The 21,927-nt window shown below is 36.9% G+C and overlaps 1 protein-coding gene and 1 long non-coding RNA gene across 4 annotated transcripts; both read right to left on the reverse strand.

Annotated features, from left to right (window-relative positions):
• Positions 1-1,246: 1,246 nt before the first annotated feature.
• LOC110898773 (calpain-type cysteine protease DEK1) lies at positions 1,247-16,742 on the reverse strand. Of its 3 annotated transcripts, none has more exons than XR_002569615.2 (29): positions 16,450-16,742; positions 15,058-15,214; positions 14,080-14,330; positions 13,798-13,980; positions 13,562-13,697; positions 13,335-13,465; positions 13,112-13,226; positions 12,049-13,024; positions 11,834-11,944; positions 11,295-11,353; positions 11,056-11,218; positions 10,702-10,975; positions 10,477-10,627; positions 10,269-10,380; positions 10,017-10,182; positions 9,848-9,918; positions 9,663-9,754; positions 8,827-8,989; positions 8,674-8,745; positions 8,223-8,600; positions 8,029-8,144; positions 7,646-7,943; positions 6,728-7,047; positions 5,643-5,994; positions 4,620-5,045; positions 3,966-4,094; positions 3,356-3,822; positions 2,417-2,653; positions 1,247-1,904 (listed from the first exon to the last, which is right to left on the reverse strand). XR_002569615.2 is itself a non-coding variant. In XM_022145614.2 (29 exons), the coding sequence occupies exons 2-29, from the start codon at positions 15,180-15,182 to the stop codon at positions 1,599-1,601; spliced, it is 6,432 nt and encodes a 2,143-aa protein (XP_022001306.1). In that variant the 5' UTR covers positions 15,183-15,214; positions 16,450-16,739; the 3' UTR covers positions 1,247-1,598. The 3 variants fall into 3 exon arrangements, 2 of the variants coding, with proteins under 2 accessions (XP_022001306.1, XP_022001307.1); XM_022145614.2 differs by having other exon boundaries at positions 3,356-3,874; positions 16,450-16,739; XM_022145615.2 differs by having other exon boundaries at positions 3,356-3,874; positions 16,445-16,739.
• A 2,758-nt stretch (positions 16,743-19,500) lies between these two features.
• Positions 19,501-20,970, reverse strand: LOC110903033. Its single transcript, XR_002571614.2, has 3 exons — positions 20,837-20,970; positions 20,286-20,351; positions 19,501-19,653 (listed from the first exon to the last, which is right to left on the reverse strand). It is a non-coding gene; the product is annotated as an uncharacterized LOC110903033 (long non-coding RNA).
• Positions 20,971-21,927: the final 957 nt, after the last annotated feature.

Raw genomic sequence — 21,927 nt, forward strand, 5'->3', positions numbered from 1 at the left:
ATGCTTACTTTACAACCCACATTCACTAATACTTTATGTTGGCTTCTAGATTTAGCAAGACATTTGAGATATTGTGATCTAACATATGTACCGAATCCAATAATTCTCATTAGTTGGGGTTAAGTACATGTCGGGTAAAACCGAGTCCAACAAAACGAGTTGGGTAAAATCAAATATATTAGAATTTAGTAAGGTTATAGAGACCTGTTAATAATATTCTATAATTTTGAATGCTTATAAAATAAAATTACACAAACCTGTGACATTGTTTAGAAAAAAAAAAGAGCGCCTAGACTAATATAAATTATAGGGATATTGGATTTAAATAACTCAAACTTTCACCAATTGGTCGATAGGAGTGATTTGTAGTTGTACCATACCACTCCCAACTTTCACCTTATTAGCCGATAGCACTTCCAAACTAACTGAACCCTAACCCAGTTAGTTTTTTGCTGATGTGATACTTGTGTGTTGACATGGCATCTGCCTTGGCTTTTTGATGACGTGATCAGACTTGGTTTTTTTGATGACGTGGCAGTTGATGTGACACTGGTTTGATGACGTGACAACTGATGTCATCAAACTAAATTAGTGTTGGGTTAGTTTGGGAGTCAGCCAATAAGTTGAAAGTTGGGTGGTGTGATACAAATCGAAAATTGGGAGTGCTATCGGTCAGTTGGTGAAAGTTTGAGGTTATTTAAACATGTTATTTGAAATGAAATAAATTTATTTCATTGCAACACCCCCTCCCCCCAACTTACCTTTTCCTGCATCAGAAATTTTTGTTTGAATGCTACATGTTGCAAACTTGTAGATGTGTTCATAAACCATGGCAACCAAACTTTCAAACCAACGCAACTCGGCCGGTTCAACTTATTTGGGAATCATACGATTCGGTCTTCGATTCGAAAACAAGGTTTAACAGTTAGTCAACAATTTGGAACTTCAAATCGACCATTTAACCTTCAGTGTTTATTTAGTTATGGCATGTACAATCATTATATGTACTTATAAACCAATTTCATCACTGTAAAATTGTAATGCGAACTTACCATTTTGAAATAAAACACATTTAAAAGAACTAGTTCAAATCGCAAAACTACAAAACCGTGTTGACCGAACCAGCTAAACCATCTAATCCAATCAGTTTGGTTTGCCGTTCCCTAAAGCCTGTTCAAAGGTCCGACCAAGAATTCTCGTCAAACTGGCTGAACCCGACCATAAACACCTCGTATGGAGATGCGTCTTCAATAACAGTAAAATTAGATTATATTGCACATTTCGATTAAAAAACCTTAAAAAGTCGACATTTACATGAATCGAACGGTAGGCAAAGCCACTAAACCTCCCTTCAAAACTGCACCTAGGGCACTATCTAACTCAAATTTCCTATCTCTTTTCCTATTCATTTACATCATTACACTCTTACACCGCCACTGCATACCCCCTCTCACAACGTCAAAAGCCTCAACAACAACGAAGAATCCGAGAGCCACCATTCGGGCCTGCGAAAACCCAAGCCCGCAACGCACAGGTCTCTGAAAACCCGAGCAGCCCAATGTGTTCAAATCTATTGACCCGATCCCAAATGGTCAAATCTATAAAGCTTCGAGAGTGATGGATGCTTTGGTGAAAACAGAAAGAACAAAAGGGGCTTCTTCTCCGGGGTGTATCGTTGTTGGTACTATTGTGTAACCGCGCGGGTCAGGCTCCAAAACCATCTCACATGATATTTCTCGGGAATTTACATAATCGGTCCCACCAACCGATTCGTGTAAATAGATATTATAAGCAGCACGGCGTCCACGTGTCTTGATTATCCTCATTCCAATGTAGAACATCATCGAATCATGACTAGATTGATAGTTTCGGAATCCAGCTGTTGTTCTCGAGAAACTCACCCCCTAAAAGCCAACAAAATTACTTAACTACCTGATAAAAAAAGATTAATTTTTGAGTAAAATGCTATTTTCGTCCCTGGGGTTTGGGCAGTTTTGCGACTTTCGTCCAAAGGTTTGTTTTTCCGCATCTGGATCCAAAAGGTTTGAAATCTTGCCATTTTCATTAGGCTTGTTAACTCCATCCATTTTTCTTCGCTAAGTCGGAGGCATTTCCGTCTTTTTTGCTAACTTAAAGGGCAATTTGGTCTTTTTCACTTTATGTAAAAGGACCAAATACCCCTAAAAAAGACCGAATTGCCCTTTAAGTTAACAAAAAAGACGAAAATACCACTGACTTAACGGAGAAAAATGGTTAAAGTTAACGAGCCGGATGAAAATGGCAAGATTTCAAACCTTTTGGATCCAGATGCGGAAAAATAAACCTTCGGACGAAAGTCGCAAAACTGGCCAAACCTCAGGGACGAAAATGGCATTTTACTCGATTATGTATACGTTGTTTTAAAACAAATACTTACCTGAGTCAAGGTTATGAACACGTGTATGGGACATGATGCGTCTGAACCAGTGGCTCGGATTCTGAATTGAGGGTTTTGGTGCCACGTGTCGTAATCCTGGCAGCCACCAGCACTGTAACCTCGCCATTGACCATGGACCGAGTATTTCATCTCGGGTGGGTAGACCCGACAAACGTATATAGATCGGAAATGAATCTGGAAATCTTGCCATGACATCCAGAATATACCGTCTTTTGCCTGTTTGAAAAAAACATGTATTAATGCTTAGACCGTAAATGGTGTTTATTAAATAGGAATAGTATACGCATAGGCTACCCAATTACTGAAAAGATTAAATTTGTCACCGAAATTTGAAAACAGTTTTTAAGCCACCAAGTGTCAATTTAGCTCTTTTTTTATACCAATTTCAGCAAAAAAAAAAAAAAAACAAAACAAAAAAACAAAAAAAAAAAACTTGTCAGAAACCTGTAAATTCACAAATGTACAAATAATAATAATAGAAAATATGTGATGGCTATTATACCCTTCATTAGACATGTGCAAAAAAACCGGTGTGAAAAAAAAAAACCATCCGGTTTGTAAAAGAAACAGTTTTTGAAAAACCTTTACAAACCGGTTTCAAACCGACTTGACCTGGCGGTTTGGATACCAATTCGTTATCTCGATCTTTGAAACCGGTTAAGAAACCGGCTCGTTTGTAAAAAAAAAACCGTTTTAAACTGGAAAACCCCGTTTTTTTAATCCCAAACCGGTTTAAAAACGATTTTAACCGGTTGTTACCGGTTGGTGTTCACATCTACTCAAACCAGTTTTATATTAAAAAAAACCGGACCGTCTCTTTTGAAAAATCGATTTGTCCATGTCTACCCTTCATCTGGGTGGCTTATGAATACATTATACTAATATTAAAATAGATACATTGTTAGTCAATAAACTTACCCGAGGAACATGCTTAAGTTTGTGTTTCATCCTGTCCGTCCATTCTGGCGATGAATCAGACCACGGGCCGTTCCATTCCACTTCATTAGCCCATGGGTTTCTAATTTGCACGAGTTTATGTCCATCAACTTCCCGCACCTGTAACAACGAGTAAGCATGGCCCTGAACAATCCCGCTTGAAGATATATGAACATCTGAACCCGATGGGCTTCCGGCGCCTAATAAGAATCCTTCTTGTTTGAATCGTAACAATTGAGACCATAATCTCCCGCTAGCGAGATCGATCTGAGCCTGTGCACTTCTCATGTCAATCTCTTCACCAGCACCGCCCGTTAGGTCAACAAGTGCGTCTTGGACTAGCCCGCCTTCTAGTGCCTCGTAGGACCCGTGAAGTTTGGCGTATGCTTTTTCTAATAATGAAACCCATAGCTCATTCCCCTTTTTACTTGTGGCAAAAGCCGGTTTTCCTGGTGATTCACATGGAATCCAGTCATCAACAACAACCGGAACCCATTCGCCCTTTACGCAAAAAGAATCATAACATTATATATGTACACTTTTTCCCTGTATAATTTGTAATCAATAAAAGTATAAAACACGGAATCTGTACCTGAATACAGAAACGGACTGTGTAGATTCCTTCCTCGTTATACTCGGGAGTAATTATAACCTCTGATATTCGAGAAACCTCGGTCAGAACAGCAACCGCACTCAAAAACCAACAATCACCCAACCGGCCCTGTTCAACAGCAATCAAATAACTCAATGCAAAATGATAATAACAATAACAGTAATAACAAGAAGAGTAAAATGCTATTTTCATCCCTGAGGTTTGGCTAGTTTTGTGACATTCGTCCAAAGGTTTGTTTTTCCGCATCTGGTTCCAACAGGTTTGAAATCTTGCCATTTTCATCCAGCTCGTTAACTCCATCTATTTTTCTCCGTTAAGTTAGGGGTATTTCCGTCTTTTTGTTAACTTAAAGGGCAATTCGGTCTTTTTCACTATATGTAAAAAGACCAAATACCCCTGAAAAAGAACGAATTGCCCTTTAAGTTAACAAAAAGACGGAAATACCCCTGACTTAACGAAGAAAAATGGACGGAGTTAAAGAGCCGGATGAAAATGGCAAGATTTCAAACCTTTTGGATCCAGATGCGGAAAAACAAACCTTTGGACGGAAGGCGCAAAACTGGCCAAACCTCAGGGACGAAAATGGCATTTTACTCTTAACAAGAATGTAATCAAACCACTTCTCGTTAGTACCTGACAGACATCAGAAGGATTTACGTCACCCGAAAATAAGCACGGGGGAGAACCGAGCTGGTTTTCCGCTACGATTTCAGTTGGTTTCGACCATTTAGACACGACTTGCAATTTAGAGGGAGGGTTATCGGGGTCCACAAACAACGAGCGGTCATTTGGCGGGAACTCTTGGTCAGTAAAGTGTGCTTCTCCTTTAGCCAGGAGATTTTCTTTAACCGCAAGTTCAACAGATAGCATTTGTTGAATGATCTCTTCATGAGTTTCGGTTCTCGGTTTTCTCAACCGTCTTGTGAAAGAATCCATATCAACCACCACTCCTTCACGTTCGGATCTTCTTTTTCTCCCGCTTGAATATTGTCCGTCCCAGTCAACGTCATCTCTGTCGTATAAATCCACCTCAGCAGGATCACTATCCCATTCATCAACCTAAACGAAAACAATTATGATTATAGTGTAACAGAGACAAGTCAAGTAGGCCTGAAAATGAACCGAACGTTCATGAACTGTTCGTGAACGTGTTCGGCGGGAAGTTCGTTTATTAAATAAACGAAAGAACATGAGCACACGTGTTGTTCGTTCATTTATGTTCGTGAACGTCCGTTTATGTTTTTGTTAACATTATAATAAATACATATGGAGTTGTATTTATATAATATAAACATAAAAAAGATTTTTAACTACTTATATACATATAACTAATTGATAATAGAGATTTCTAGTAATAAAAATGGGCTTTCCAATATAACTTATTGTAATTAATCAATAAATCATATGAAAAACCGCTACTTTATGTCTGTTTATGTTCATTTGTGTTGTTTTATGTTTAAACGAACTAACACAAATGAACACGAACACGCCAATTTTCTTAATGAACGAAAACGAACAAAAAAACTGCTCGATTATATGTCTGTGTTCGTGTTTGGTTAAAGTTAAATATACGAACACGAACATGCCTTTGTTCGTGTTCGTTCGGTTCGTTTACAGGCCTAAAGTCAAGAGGTATAAAGTGATAAAAACACAAACTCTAGGGGGAGAATCTGTCCATTGCCAATTATCCTCAGGGAGATCAAACATGTTGTACTCGGTGGACCCCATGGCTGCAGATAGAGCAGAAATTTCATCTTCTGATAAGGATCGTCCCCATAGGAAAAGATCCATTATGTGCATTTTGGATTCGGATCCTTCACTATCAGACCGCCCAAACGCATCCACGTCAGTTGGTGGTCTAACACCGACCCAAACTTCTGTTCCCTGCTCCCAAATGCCGTTTCCAACACGTAATGGTAACCCGGTTTGGTATCCATCAAACCCGCCGTCTAGGTAGCAGGTCGCCTCCCCTAAATCAGCGTCAATGGTAACAGTAACCATATGCCACCTGCAAGTTATAATAATTTGCCTCTAATATAAGTTATAAGCTTATAATAACTGGCTAATTGGAACAATTGTTATACTTGGTTACAACTGAGTGACATTATATATACAATAAATATGCTATTTTGTTACATCAACCAACTTTGGCATTAACCAACTTTAGCCCCTCAACTTTAATAATGACATGTTTAGCCTCTCAACTTTGGTAATAAATTGTTTAGCCCTTTAACTAAAACAACTTTAGCCCGTCGACTTTGATAATAAACAACTTTAGCCCCTCAACTTTTATTAATGACATGTTCAGCCCCTCAACTTTTATTAATGACATGTTCAGCCCCTCAACTTTAATAATGACATGTTTATCCCCCCAACTTTAATAATGACATGTTTAGTCCCTGAACTTAAATAATGACATGTTTAGTCCCTTAACTAAAACATCAAACAACTTTAACTCTCTCGATTTTCTTATTTTTATCATATACTCAATTACTCATGTCATGGAAAATAAAATAAAATCAGTTACATGCAACATAATGTTTTATTTAATAAATGAAGCAAACATTATGCACTATAAAATCAGTTATCTGTAACAGCTTGTTCTCCTGTTTGTTTATTTTGTGAAACATGTCATAAGTAACTCATAATATTATATGTACTATAAAATGAGTATATATGATACTTTTAGTATTTAAAAAGGAATAATATGATATTATAAAATGAATAAATATGATACTTACCTTCCATCAGCAATACATGCTGCACCAATATTCCACTCTTTTGAAACAGTAGTTTGTCTGTCTCCCTTTGTTATGAGCCTAAGCCCGACTTGGCCCGCTTCAATTCCTTGCTCGGAACCCGCAACGAGAATCTCCCAACACACTTGTTTCTGAAACTCGGTACCCAGAAGACAAACAGGCCCAGACTCGGGCTGGATCATAACCGCCATCGAAAAACTAACCTTTTGGCTAAGGCAGATAGTCGGATCCAGCTGGCCACAATATCTACCGCTCGTTACTGGTTCATCATCAAGAACACACACCGCACCTGAGATTCCCGTCTGATAACAAACAATGGAATCAGATTCCAAATAAGATGATAAATTATTATTATTATTATCATTACCAAAACACAACCCTTAACTACAGTAGCTTAAGTCTTTAAGTGAATTTTCTAATTATACCCCATGTCCTTTACTATATTTACTACACAGCCCCTCAACTTTAACTTTCCTAATATACCTGTTTAGTCCCTCTACTTTAATTAAGTTTTTTCCTTCATAAATTAACTTTGCTTATATACATGTTTAGTCCCTCTACTTTTATTCCTTCTCGTATTTTGCCTTTTCGAGTTTTTCCCCGCTAACGTGACGAACCAAACCGACTCCAGCTGAACAATATCATTACCGGTATCCGACTATCCGTATTATCAGAACAGGTATTTTTTTTTTTTTGCTTTTAGTGTTCTGTCTTTTAGTGATTTTTTCGAATACGTATGTTGACGTTTCAATGTTCTTTTCCCCATGGTTTTATGTTATCTCTTTTGGTTGCTACACCTAGTGTCGAACTGTACTGATAATCAAAATCCCGCCGCAACGCAGGGGTAAAAATGTAAAATTTCTAGTTCATTTAAATTAAACAAATATTAAACTAAATTACCTGGAGGGCCCGACGGGCTAACTGAGTGGCACGAATTCTTCGTGCGATACTTGACACTCGTTCCCGTGCAAAAGAATCATCGAGAACCGAATCACCACCAACCGCCCTGACTGCCGCTGACATGGCGGCTGCTTCCCGACTTCCGGCATTTGGAATCGATGATATAAGAGTAGCTTCTATTTCCTTCCATTTTCTTTCTTCCTTTTCTAAAAGAGCTTTTCTTCTCTCTTTACCCCTTCCTTCTTCTTCACGTCTCTGCATCAATACTTCCTCTTCCATCTCCTTTTCTCTTATATAACTACACACATTTTAAAAAATGAAAAAAGAACGGCGTCAGATGAATTAGGCTTTTTAAGAAAACCAAGCTTGTTTCGGGTCGTTACCTCTCTTGTATAATTTCAAACTGCCTACGGTCTTCCGGCATCCATTTCTTTATCTTTTTAGCACTTAGATCTGAAAAACCGATGCTATCGAGAAAAAGTCTTAAACGAACCTCATCCTGACACAAATTAAAAGAAAAATATTACACATAAAATAAAATAATTTCTTAAAGTGTCATATTATGAATCATTTTCACCTGTACACGTTCAGCTTTAGCAGTTAAACCTAGCAAAAGAAGTAAATAACCACCGAATTTATCCCACATGTACACCCATTCTGTATCGATTGCTTCTTCTAATGCTAAAATTCTTGCGTGCGCACACATTTCTCTTCTATAACCAGCGTCATTAGCTGAGTCGTGTCGAAATAATATCCCGTGTTTTATTTTTCGAATAATCGATCCTGCAGCTAATTCTTCGTTTTTCAATCGATCTCTTAATTTCATGACATCAGCTCTGGGGAGCACAAAATTCCCTGCTCGATCTCGTGTAATGTTAGGGTCTCCGACTAAAAGAGCAGCTGAGCTGGCAGATCTTTGAGGAGCCGAATACGTTCCCGCTAGCGCATTTCTTGTCTGCATCAGGAAATTAAAAAAAAATATTAATAAAGTCAAAAAGAAACTATATTCAGTAAATTTTATAATATACCTTGGTGGCAGATCGAGCAATAGTTTGAATGACAGTGTCCTTACTAAGAAAGTGTACAGCATCTTCCATCATCTGTTAATTAGAGTGAAAAAATCAGTATGACTTGTAAGTAGAAAACAAAAGTCAAACAAGTCAACAAGTCAAAAGACAAACCTCAAGAGTCAAACATGGACGAGACACAGCAAACCCAAATGACACAACAAGTGTAATTGCTGAAACAGCTGCTCCGGCAAACGGTGGATAAATCACTAAACTTGCAACAACGCCCCAGCCTTCGATTGCTAATGCAATCCCATAAAGGACAATGAAAGCTACACTGTTGATGAAAGGACAAAAATTGAGGTACCAATTATGTATAAACTATAAAAGCCAGTAAGCCACCGACCCTTTCTACAATTCTACCCCGTTTGTGAGAATGTCAAAACTAACCCCCTCTAACTTAGTAAATGTCACTTTGACCCCTTCAAGTTCCTAGAGTTTCGAGCCGGGTCAATTATGTAATGTTGCATGTTTATGTACGTTTTGAGTTGGACTATGTTTTGACGTAAATTTTGTTTGGAAACAATCGGGTGAAATATTTCATTCGAGGGTATAAATTTGAGTTACTATACGTTTCGACGTAAATTTAGTTCTGAAACGAGTCGGGTTGATTGTAGTCCATACTTTATCACGCCGGGTGCGACGCCGTTGCACGTATTTATTTTATGTACATTTTGAGTTGGTCTACGTTTTAACGTATATTTTGTTTGGAAACAAGTCGGGTCAACTATAATACATTTTCATTCAACGGTATGAATTGGATCATTCTACATTTCAACGTAAGTTTAGTTCGGAAACAAGTCGGGTTGATTGTAGTCTATAATTTATCACGCCGCATATGACGCTGCCGTAATGCGCGGCTGGTAAAACAACTAGTTGTGTATAAAGAATAGTTGACGGACCATATTGAGAAGAAAGCATTTTAAAAGGTGCAAGAGATTCCAACAAACCTGACATTTTTCCCACAATCTGCATGTGCATCGTATACATATACGGGTAACACTCGTGGAGAATATACTACGATAGGAGGTGAAAGAAGCACCTATGGAAGATTTATTATTACAAAAAGATTAAGATATATTTTTTTAAACCTTCAGAAAATTTAAGATGACTGTAAAATGTGAATATAACTTACAGTTAATGCTCTGCCAGCCAGAAGAAACAAAAACGAGAAGTAACCCACAGAAGCTCCAACAAAAAATTTGCCTGCAAATTTAATATAGAATTGCATCATATATTCATATATCTTTTGTGAACCTTTTATACAAAAAAAATAACATGATGAAACTAAGGTTTTTATTTACCTTGATGTGATCCAACAAAGAATGCAGCAAGGGCCAGTAGAAATGCAAGAAAAGAAACCACAAATGTTTGCATTCTGGTTAAGTAAAAGTTATTCGAAGCCCAGAAGTGAATGATACCGATAGCTAGGACTATGAGTAGGAGAAGTAAAAGAAATGATGCCCCGATCTGTTACCATTTAAAAAGATAAAATTAATATAATATTATAATGTTACACACTCTAAAGGGTAAACATGTAAATCTTGTGAAATTACCGTCCATGGTTTGATTATGACTATAACAGCTGATATTGCACTAAGAAGAAGAAGAAGACCAATGATAATGAACACGTAAGCACCTCGTGAAAGCCTCCAGTTGTCATCCTTCCTGCAAGTTGTTCACCATGATTAATATGAACTACCAATACAAGATTATATATTTATGTATTTATATAGTGTATATGAAAGTCCAGAGATCGTTTACCATTTAAGCAAACCAGAACAAAGAGATAGCAAAGCGGGGACGCACACTAATGGAAGTAACGCAGCTAGAAAATCGCTTTTTTCTGGTACATCATCATCCCTTGAATTCACAACTTCCAGATACGATGCACCACAAGATGCAACCAGAACAACTGTAATATAAATAGTTCGTTAGACAGAAGGCATAGAAAGTAAGCATTTTTTTAGTTTTTACTATTATAATTACCTGAAAATATGGCTACACATATAGCTGAAGAGAGCGAAAATCGGTATGTGGCGAACCATGATGCAATTGGTAACAGACCCGTAACTATTAAAGCAATTATGGAGGCCATGGCCCAACCCAGGTAAACTGACGATGCGTATGGTGATTTGATACTGTTTTGACCACCGGCCCAACCCTTGTAGCCCAAATCCTCTAAAGGTTTTGCGGAGACTATTGCACCAAGAGCTAATACTGATCCGACAAATACTGATATACAGATCGAAAGAACAACTCCCTGATGACAGTTTATGTCATAAAACTATCGTAATCCAAGAAAATTTATACAGAACAAAAATTCAAAAGAAGACAACAAACCTCTTTCATCCAAAATGAGCGATAATTTCCGACTTGATTTCCATAATTATCTCTTGATACCCAAAAACGGTAGCCGTTACGTATCCAAATAGGAATTGCAACAGAAAGAGATGCTACCATGAGTGGAACAGTCAAAGACAACCCAAGAAGAACAGATGACTTGCTGCACAAGTAACATGCACCGTTAAAACTGACAACCATTATAGGCAAAGTCATGGGGAGAAGATAAACAACCGCACCTCAAGAAAGACAGCAGAAGGCCAACACATGTGCTCAGTAGCCAAGCAATAAAACCATACTGAAAATTCATAATAGATTTCAGTAAAATTTCAATTTCAACTAGTGGACTTTAAAAAATAACGATAACTAGTGGGTTACCACCCGCGCTCCGCAGCGGTTTCGAAAAATAGATAAAAATAAGCAAATCGCGAGAGTTAAAGTTGTTTGATGTTTTAGTTAAGGGGCTAAACATGTCATTATTAAAGTTGAGGGGCTAAACATGTGATTATCAAATTTGATGGGCTAAAGTTGTTTATTATTAAAGTTTAGGAGCTAAACTTGTTTAGTTAAGCGACTAAACATGTCATTATTGAAGTTGAGAGGCTAAACATGTCATCATTAAAGTTGAGGGGCTAAAGTTGTTTTAGTTAAGAGGCTAAACATGTCATTATTAAAGTCAAGGGGTTAAAGTCGGTTAATGTCAAAGCTGAGGGGCCAAAGTTGGTTGATGTGACAAAATAGCATATTTATAGTATATATAATTATAATGTGAATGTACCTTTCGAGGTTTGGATGTCATGACCATGTCTTCTGCTTGTAAGGCCCGCAGGAATGCCATGATGGAACAAATAACGAGGGATAATAACAGCACCGCACACCCAAACTCAAACTGCATGCGTTTTGCAGATTAGCGTTATAAAAACAAAAGTACCCCTAAAGATTTCGGATTTCAAACATTTGACTAAACATTGAACAAAGAGTTCCCATTCATACCTGCTGGTGTGTTGCACCAATGACTTCAACTGTTTTCGGACGAAACTGGCCCACAATAACAGTTTCAACAATAAACACAAAACTAAAAAGAACCCATGCCCGTTCAGGTGTACCAGCGATATGATGCAAAAGCAATCTACAGATTCTTAACCATTTTTCCAGCCCGCGAATCCTAAGTTCTTCAGATAACGAAATTTGATTAGGCAAATCGTTATTAACATCGTTGTTAGAATCGTTTATCATAATCTCGTTATTATCACGATGATCTCTATCTGCATCCAAACTACTCCTTTGCAACAGTGCGAGTATCGTTGGATCCAACCCTTTTTCTTTCAACATAACAGCAAAATTCGGGTCTAACCCTTTATCTTGCAATAAATTAGTCAACTCAATGTCTCCTGCACGTGCTCTCCTTTTCAATAAAGACGCAATTCTGGGGTCGTTAAATTTTTCTTGAAACGCCATCGCCAGATTTTCAAGAACATGTTGGTTACCCGAGTCGTTAGACTCGCACCCTTGGCTCTCGAGCCCGCTGCTAGAACAGACCATCAATGAGCTATTCGGGTCAGGATTTCTATCTGCGTATGATGACGGGCCAACCGCACCCTCTTGAATAACTGATCGACATGAACTGCTACGTAGAGCTAAACTTGGTCTTCCACTATCCAAACTTTTCTCACTGTTGACCCCTTCCATGTGGGCCCAGCTGTTCGGCTCACCCATGCAATGTGTACTGTTACCGAGGTGGCCCACTTCGGCACTGCTACTTCGTTTGATACTTGACCCACACCCTTCTGATGAGCTTGATGAACTGTTCTGTTCTTTTCTTCTGAAACCCTCACGTAAACGAATTACAGTACTTTGTAAAGCGTCTCTCCTTGCAGCTAATGGGTTTGTGATAGATAAATGACGAGTTACAGCTGCACCAAGTAAAACGGACCCCACAACAGCGTAACTAATACAGTGCCCAAGATACCTATAAATAACCAAAAAATATATTTTTGATAATTAAAAAAAGTTAAAAACAAATAATAATGTTTAATTATGTGGGGGAGAGAGAGACCAGTAATGAACTCCAAAGCAAATCAAGAAAACACGAGAAGTGCCAGCAACAAAGAGAGCAATAACACGGCTTTGAAGAAGTTGAAAACCGTATAAACAGGCACCCATGTTCCAATCTACGAAATTAAATTAAATTTTGTCAAAAAAAATTAAACAAGAACAGTCATAAGACATAAATACATAACAAATAATAAGATATTGTTATTTCAAATTTTAAAAAATACCAAGAATTATAACGGCAGCTGATGTAATTGCCCCAAGCCAATTGGACTCCTTTGCTGTTAAACCGTATAATATAGAATACACAAGAAGTACAAGAAGTGACCCAAGGTAAAGAAGCCCGAGATGTGACACCCTGAAATAATGGTAGGTTTTAGGAAAAGCAATGTTAAATAATTTGTAAAATGTGATATTTTCCTAAAATAAAGCTTCATCTGCAATAATAACTTGCCTTCTAGACTGACGAGGATATAAATCATTTGGATCTGGTGGTTCAGGTAAACATGCAACGGGCCCCACTTCAATACAGTCCGAATACGCAAACTTATATGCACTTCGAACATACTCATCAACATCCAAACCATTACCTGTATAATTCACACCCAAATATAAAATAAAGATAGAGTCATAGAAAGTCAACAACTAATATTTTATAAAATGATTAATATCAATTCAAAAACCACCTACCGTTAAAGACCATTCTGCAAATGAAGAGCATATTGATTGCTAAAGCAATTGCTGACACCCCGAAGAAGAATCCAGAAGGTGAATATCGTTGTGGAGCAGTTGAGCCAGCTGTCACATATACTGCACACAGTTCATATGCACATAGCAGTGCAACCGCCAGAAGTAGAAGAACAGCAACCGCCCCTATTTCAACGAAAATAGTTTTGTATCATCTCTAATTATTCATATATTTAAAAAAAAGAAAATGTTAATAATAATAATAATAATTTAAGCACAGCTTACTTGAACTCTGCCATTGTGTTCTCCACCAAAGCATGATTGAATAGAAAGCTAAAAGCAGAGCTGTTCCAGCCATGATAACTGCTAAACCGATAATATCTCGCCCCAATATTAATATTAACCAACTTCCCCATGCTACTAGAACTACAATTGGAGAGATGACAATTATCCATGCACATAGTGACAGAAATCCGCATAATATACCCAGTTGAGGCCCTTGTAAGAAACTTGGCCACTTTCTAGCATATATCCAACTGATCATGGCACAAAAAAAAAAAGTGTCATGTAATATAAATTGATTTTTGATTGCATAAGAATGTAAATAAGAATGTCAAAAAAGCAAACTGATGCCACTAGTTTATAATTTCCTATACATGTAACATGTTCTATAATCTATCATATACTTTAGGCATTAAATCATAAACCAGACATTAGGCTAACTAAGAAAAGGGAAACGATTTTTTTTTATTATGAAATTTTGTGTCTTGTTACGTAAATGAATCCTCTAAATAATCGTATATATTATTCTTATCGGGTGCTTTTTCCTCTTAGCTATAACCAGTAGCCTAATGTCCATAAGATCGTAATCATGAGTACAACATGTTACATCACGCGGACTTTTTATAACCTGGCATGTACATTGGATTCTATAGTTTCCAAACAACTTACAAACCTATTTAAGAACATAATAGTCTGCCTATGTTTCAGTCCTGCAGAATTCAAAGTGCAAAAAGAATGAAGCTTCCAACGTTTTAATGTGTTTATATCATCTGTTAAACATTTAGTTAAACCCACAAAGCTATCGAAGCTTGCAAAAGTCTCCATTAGTAGCATTCTCAAGTCCCCTAATCTTTATTCTCCAAAAATACCAATTGATTTCAGCATCAACAAGTCTAATACATGTTCTCGCAATCCACATTGCTTAGAAATGAGAACCCAAAACCTCAAAAACTGATAGCACAAAATGTAGTAAACAAATACCTGTAAATCCGCCATGGCCGCCAATTAACTGCCCAAAGTATCGCAAAAGAAGCCGACCCCAACAAAGCGAAAAGAGTTCCCGAAATAGTGCATGCCAATATTAACTCCTTATCATCCCCAGCCATAGCTTCTTTCCTCTTTTCTCTCTATCCTTCAACTACACCATAAAATTCATCATTAACTACTAACTAACGAATTAACTAACCAACTAATTGCCGCATATCTCAACACACAATTATAACAAAAAAAAAAACATAAAAATGAACCTTATTAACACACCTAAATGTGCAATTGAATCATATACCTTAACTTCACTGAACTGATTTCAACCGCCAACAACATCGTGATTCGTAATAACTACCTAACTAACAAATTGCCGCATATCTCAACACACAAATGTAACAAACAGAACATAAAAATTAGCCTAACTAACACACATAGATATGCAACTGAGTCATATACTTCACTGAACTGAACTGATTTCAACCACCAAGGCGCCAACAACATCGTGATAGTTAACTCCTAACAAATTGCAGCATTTCTCAACACACAATTGTAACTAAAACATAAAAATGAACCTAACAAACACACATAAATATGCAATTAAATCATATACCTTACTTCACTGAACTGATTTCAACCGCCAACAACATCGTGATAGCTAACTAACTAACTTACTAACAAATTGCCGCATATCTTAACACACAATTGTAACAAAGAACATAGAAATTAACCTAATTAACACACATGGATATGCAACTGAGCCATATGCTTCACTGACTGAACTGATTTCAACCGCCAATGCGCCAACAACATCGCGATAGCTAACCAACTAACAAATTGCAGCATTTCTCAACACACAATTGTAACTAAAACATAAAATAAACCTACTTAACACACAAAGATATGTAGTTGAATAATATACCTTACTTCACTGAACTGATTTCAACCGCCAACAATCGTGATAGCTAATCAACTAACTAGCTAGCTAGCTAGCTAACTAAAATATGCAATTGACCTAAAAATTGACCTAATTGACACACATAGATATGCAATTGACCCAAATACCTTACTTCAGCGAACTAGTTTCAACCGCCAACTACATCGCGATAGCTAACTAACTAACTAACTAACAAATTGCCGCATATCGTGACACACAATTATAACAAAAAAAAACATAAAAATGAACCTAACTAACACGCACAGATATGCAATTAAAGCACAAACCTTACTTCACTGAACTGATTTCAACCGCCAACAACATTGTGATAACTAGCTAACTAACTAACTAACTAACAAATTGCCGCATATCTCAACACACAATTGTAACAAATCACATAAAAATTAACCTAATTAACACACACAAATATGCAATTGAAGCAAAAACCTTACTTCACCGAACTAATTTCAACTTCTAACAGCATCGCGATAGCTTCCAATGCACGCAATTGAGTTCTTCAAAACCTAGGGTTTATAAGTTAAGCTTCCAGCTAGATAACACCACCACGTAGTAAAAAAACCAAAATTAACAACAAATTAGGGTTCAGTGAAACGTATAGATGCACGATTTCAACAATTTCAGGCTCAATTTGTGTTCGAGATGAAACCCTATCGATATGTTAAAGCCCTATTTACACACAGTTTCACACAGTGAAGAAAATTGAGTAAAAGATTGGGGGATAGTGGATAGTGGTTTTGTAAATAATGATAAAATAATAATAACAGCAGTGCTCAACTTATTGGTTTTGGAAGTGGCGCGTGGGGTGCACTGCCAATCATGGATGGCTGGTGATTTTTGACTGGGGGTTTAATTGGTTCGTGGGGAGAGTGGATGTGATCTGCGCGTGGGGAATGTTGCTGTGCAGACACTTTTGGTTTTTTCTATACCAAATTACTCCGGAAAAATGAAGAAAACCCGGTTTTTAGGAGTGAAAAGTGTTTTATTAATATTATAATATTATTATTATCATTGTTATTTTAATTAATTAATAATAATAATAATAATAATAATATTATTATTATTATTATTATTATTATTATTATTTTCAGTTGAAAAGTGGAGGACCCGTGAGATAATTTGTCAAACTTGATGGTTTGGGAAGTGGGAACTTTGGTTTGTGAGGTTAAATTTGGAATTTAGGGTTTGAATGCCAACATGGGCCAATGATGATGATTGGGCTATCACAATCCTTGAATTTGCAAGGCCTAGGTAGCTTTCAATTTCCCACATGACCCAAACGGATTAAAAGTTGGGAAAAAAAAACACCCGATTCGAAAGCGGTTCAAAAACAACGACCCGACTTGGTTTGAAAACCAGTTTTTGTAGGAAATAGTTTGGTTCCAATCCTACCCACTGGTTTCGAATAGGTTTTTCATTGTTATACAGGATCTAGTGATTTCAATCTATCCAACAGGTTTTAAGAATTAGTTGTCATCGATGGTGAGTTCAATCTAGCCATTAGAAATGGCTTTCTAGCGGTCAATTGTTTTACCATTTACCACATGTGTTAGTATAATTAGCTAGTTGTTGTATTGATTTTAATCGCAACACTTATAAAACGCTCTTTATGCTCATAAATCTCAAAATCGATTTAAAACCTTATTATAATAAAAATATTATATTTACTGTTGTTATATTAAAATTATTGTAGCCCTTTTAGTGTTTTAAAGGTTTTTTTCTTGGCAAATAACTATTAAAAGATCTAGCTTAAATTAAACAAGTGATACGAAGTTGGGTCAGGGCAAATCGGTTTTTTTTTTTTTTTAATAAAAGATTGGGGGCCATAAGTCAGGACAGACCCAGTTGTTGCTAGGTGGTGATCAAATTGCCACTCAGTTGGCGGCCATCACAGCCAAGCTCGACGCCATATAGTCACAATTGAGGGATGATGTTGCAGAACTCAAGACTGTGATGTCTGGAACACCCCTTCGGTGCAACAATCAAGATCCAGTAAAACAAGGAAATATCAGAAAATAGTCCTATTGTTGATGAAGATAAGTTTATACATGTATTGGGTGTTTAACCGAAGGTCAAAGATTTGGATCAACATAATCGTTCAAAGGAATATTGGCCAAAAAAAGAACAAACACCGTGCCCGAATTCCAGTAGAGCCCGAAAAATTGAGACAGGTTAACACTCCAACCACTGGCTTCACCTTAGGATGTGGTACATCTAATGAACCCATTGCAAGACTTTCCTCAAAGGCACTGCCGCACTTATGGCTCTTTTGGTTATTAAAAGTTGGGACAAAGACTTACAATCACATTTTGTTTAACTCACCAATGGAGTGGGACTTCGAAGTGGGCCAACCTACGATTGAATCGCTTATTGTGTGGCACAACACTCAACAAATATCGGATTGTTGGCTTGAGGACAAGTCACTTCATCGGCCGGAATGTATTGACATGAACCTAGAGCTGGTTCAGAATGTGACAATTGTCAAAAATCCAGGTATCCGTACAATTAACTGCATTCTGATTAGTGCAGTTAATCTTGATTAGTGCTTAATGACTGTGCTGAAATTACAATTAACTGCATTCTGATTACTGCCATACACAAACATGTACATCATACATTGTCAAATGTCATACCAATATTGCATGAAAGCTATATTGCCTCAAATGATGCATTAAGTACAATTAGCACAGTTATCTGATAAATCAGGAATATGCTGACGGAGTTCAGTACATAGACGGACAGTGTGTTGGGACACAGAATGAGCCAGAAACTAAGTACCACACTAGTATAGTGTGTAGGAAAGTAAGGATCCCAAAACTGCTTTTGTAGGGAATAGTTTAAGTGCCGGAAAGTGCCTAAAACTCACATAAAGTGTTGAAATCAGCATAAATCAGCATTTAAACACACTAATATTATGCAGAAATATGGTTAAATGGTCCTGAATGCTTTCCTAAGTGTCGGGAATCAGAAGTGTCACAAAAAGATACATAAAGCACACTAAATTGTATAGTTTAACACTTTAACGAACCGGTAACCAACCGAACAATCGGACACTACCCGAAACACCAAATTTACACTAGAGGCATTGTTTTAACATTTCCATGCTAGTTATGATCCCCGAACATAATAACACCTCCTAAAAATATCTAATAACTAATACATACAACTAACACTTGGATTTGAACTTGTAAGTAACTAGATGGTTAGAACCTATGCTAGACCCCCCCCCCACTATTTTCGGCTCCAACAAGGGTCCCACAAGGGGATTTGATTTAATATTTTATTGGATTTGTTAATACTTTCCTAAACATAGTAACCAAGGGTTAAGAGCTTGAAATGGGCTATAAGAATGCACATTTGGGTCTTGATGTAACACTCTAATTTTAATTATACTAATTCTTACCAACTAGATAAGAATATTCATGATCAGTTTAAAACAAAACATTAATATTAATCCTAACTTAGTACATACTAGTTTACCAACCTTCCATAGACAATAATAGGATACATAAGTATTCCTTCTATTACAAGGTTTCACTAATGATTAACTAAGACAAAAGTTGCGGAACTAATTCTCGAATGTGTTCGGTTCGTGAGCCTTGAATTGATCATCATCCGCTTGCTTGACATACTTGAAGCTGGAAAATTTAAAAAAATATTAGTGTGAGAATCCTTAGAAATTACGCATAATCGAAAGTACGCTTAAAACGGATTCAATCTATGAAAATAAACAAAGTTTAACAAATTTGGTTGGGCTCCACCGTAACTTACGGTGGACACCGTAAGTTACGGTGGCCACTGGGCAACTATGGCCTGCCGTAAATCAGTAAAGAACTACCGTAACAGATCATCCTCTACCGTAAGTTACGGTAGCTACCGTAACTTACGGTAGCTTCTGCATATTTTCCTGTTTGTTGTTTTGACCCCTTTATTCCAGTTTTTGCACTTTTAAGACATCAAAGCGCAATACGGGACATTTCTTTGCAACAAGTATGACCCGTTTTGGGTCCCTTGTTTCAACACCCACGCTCCCATTACCGGTTTGCGTGTTAATACTATTCTTCCCATTACCCGACACCCGGGTTTATGGTCTACGAATAAGGTACTCCCGTTACCCGGTTTGTACCCACCATTGATAACCCGTTTGGTTTGCCATCATGAAGTCCCTCATTCAAGCAACCAAACCATTACAACCCTATATTGTTCATAACTAGCAAACATTAACAATGAAAACGAAATTATCAATATTGTCGAAACGTTAGCCACGTACCTCAAAGCTTCCCCTTTAAGCGAGTGTCCGCACCGGCTTGACTTCCCGACGCCTCACTCGTGTTGCCTAAAATACACAAGCCAATTATCATTAGAACCTTTCGGCTCATGACTTAAGCTTGTTAACTTAGCCAAACACCACAATTTGTGTCTACAAATTTCTTTTAGGCATTTTATCGAGCATCTTATGTGCATGATTTCTCACAATTCATAATTAAGTTCAACATATGTCATTTAACCATGATAAACACCAACTTAGGCAAACTTCACATAATTTTCTCATTAGTAAATTCTGGACCTATTTTATAGAACCCGAATTACACTAAAACAACACCATAATCCAAATGTTCATACCTTTCTACAAAATTCTCATATCACCTCTAATGGTGATTATGTACTCTACAAAAATTAGGCTAGGTTTCAACAAGAAATCGACTAGGGTTCATCCCTATACATTATTTCAATCAAAACAACTATCATGCATGCTTCGATTTGAACCTCACGAATTCATCTAAAATTTAAGATAGAACCAAATCATGAAATTTCACATACCTTACGATCCCTTAGCCAAGGTGATCACAAATCTATATTCAGATTTTAATTCGGACTTAATTTGAACCTTCAATTGGTGAATTTGTGAGTGTTAGGGTTTGATGTAGGAACCCCCTTTCTTGTCTGTGTTTTGGGTCGATCAAACACACACTTAGGTGTGTGTTTGGTGTGTTATTTTACTAATATCATTTTAAGTTTCAGATTTGACAAGTTTGGTCCCTTAATTATGCATAGGCTATAAATAGGGCATTTTAATCATACTTGTCATGTTATGTCATGATACTAACTAACTAGTTTACCATTTCCTAGTATTTTGTGTTAACTTATTACTGATATTTAGTTTAAAATATAACATTAATATTTTCGGGGTGTTACACTTGAGCTCATAACTTACACACAATAACACACACAAACTCTCTCCCTTCCCCCTTGGAGCTCTCGACCGAACACCCTCACCCACACATCCACCTTCATTCAACCATTCTCATACATTACAAGCTCATACAAAGGTGTTAGAGATCCTACAAAGAAGCTTGGTGGCTTTGGATCTTGAAGGACCTCTCTTGCTTGCTTTTATCCCCTTCATTTCTACACTTGAATCATCCCTAGCCTTGAGCTAGTGGTAAGATCCTTGTACACTCCATTTTACTTCTATTTTAGTAGGTTAAAAGATGTTACAAGTAACTAATCTTGTAGAACACTAAAGATCATGAGAAGTAAATATGAACATAAGCTTTAAATGTGAAGTAATCTTGACGAATATAAGTTGTTATGCTTGTTGATCATTGATTGTTTGTAGAAATGATGTTGATCATCATTCGATCTTGCTAGATCATGATTGAAAACATAATCTAGCAAGATGTGAGAATAGAAATTGTTGTAGGATGATGGGTCATCCACACATAAAGCATGAACCTGAAAGAAACATAATGTTTTCATGTAAAGTAATAATCAAAGTATATTGTTAATATTGTAGATCTAAATATTTCATGGATTATTCTAAAGAAACCAAGCTAAAATATAAGTTTTGTTAAAACTTGGTTCTTACATAAACAAACACTAACACTTGTGTAACAAGAAAATTTCATAAA

Source organism: Helianthus annuus, chromosome 13, assembly GCF_002127325.2.
Source record: "Helianthus annuus cultivar XRQ/B chromosome 13, HanXRQr2.0-SUNRISE, whole genome shotgun sequence".
NCBI lineage: Eukaryota > Viridiplantae > Streptophyta > Magnoliopsida > Asterales > Asteraceae > Helianthus > Helianthus annuus.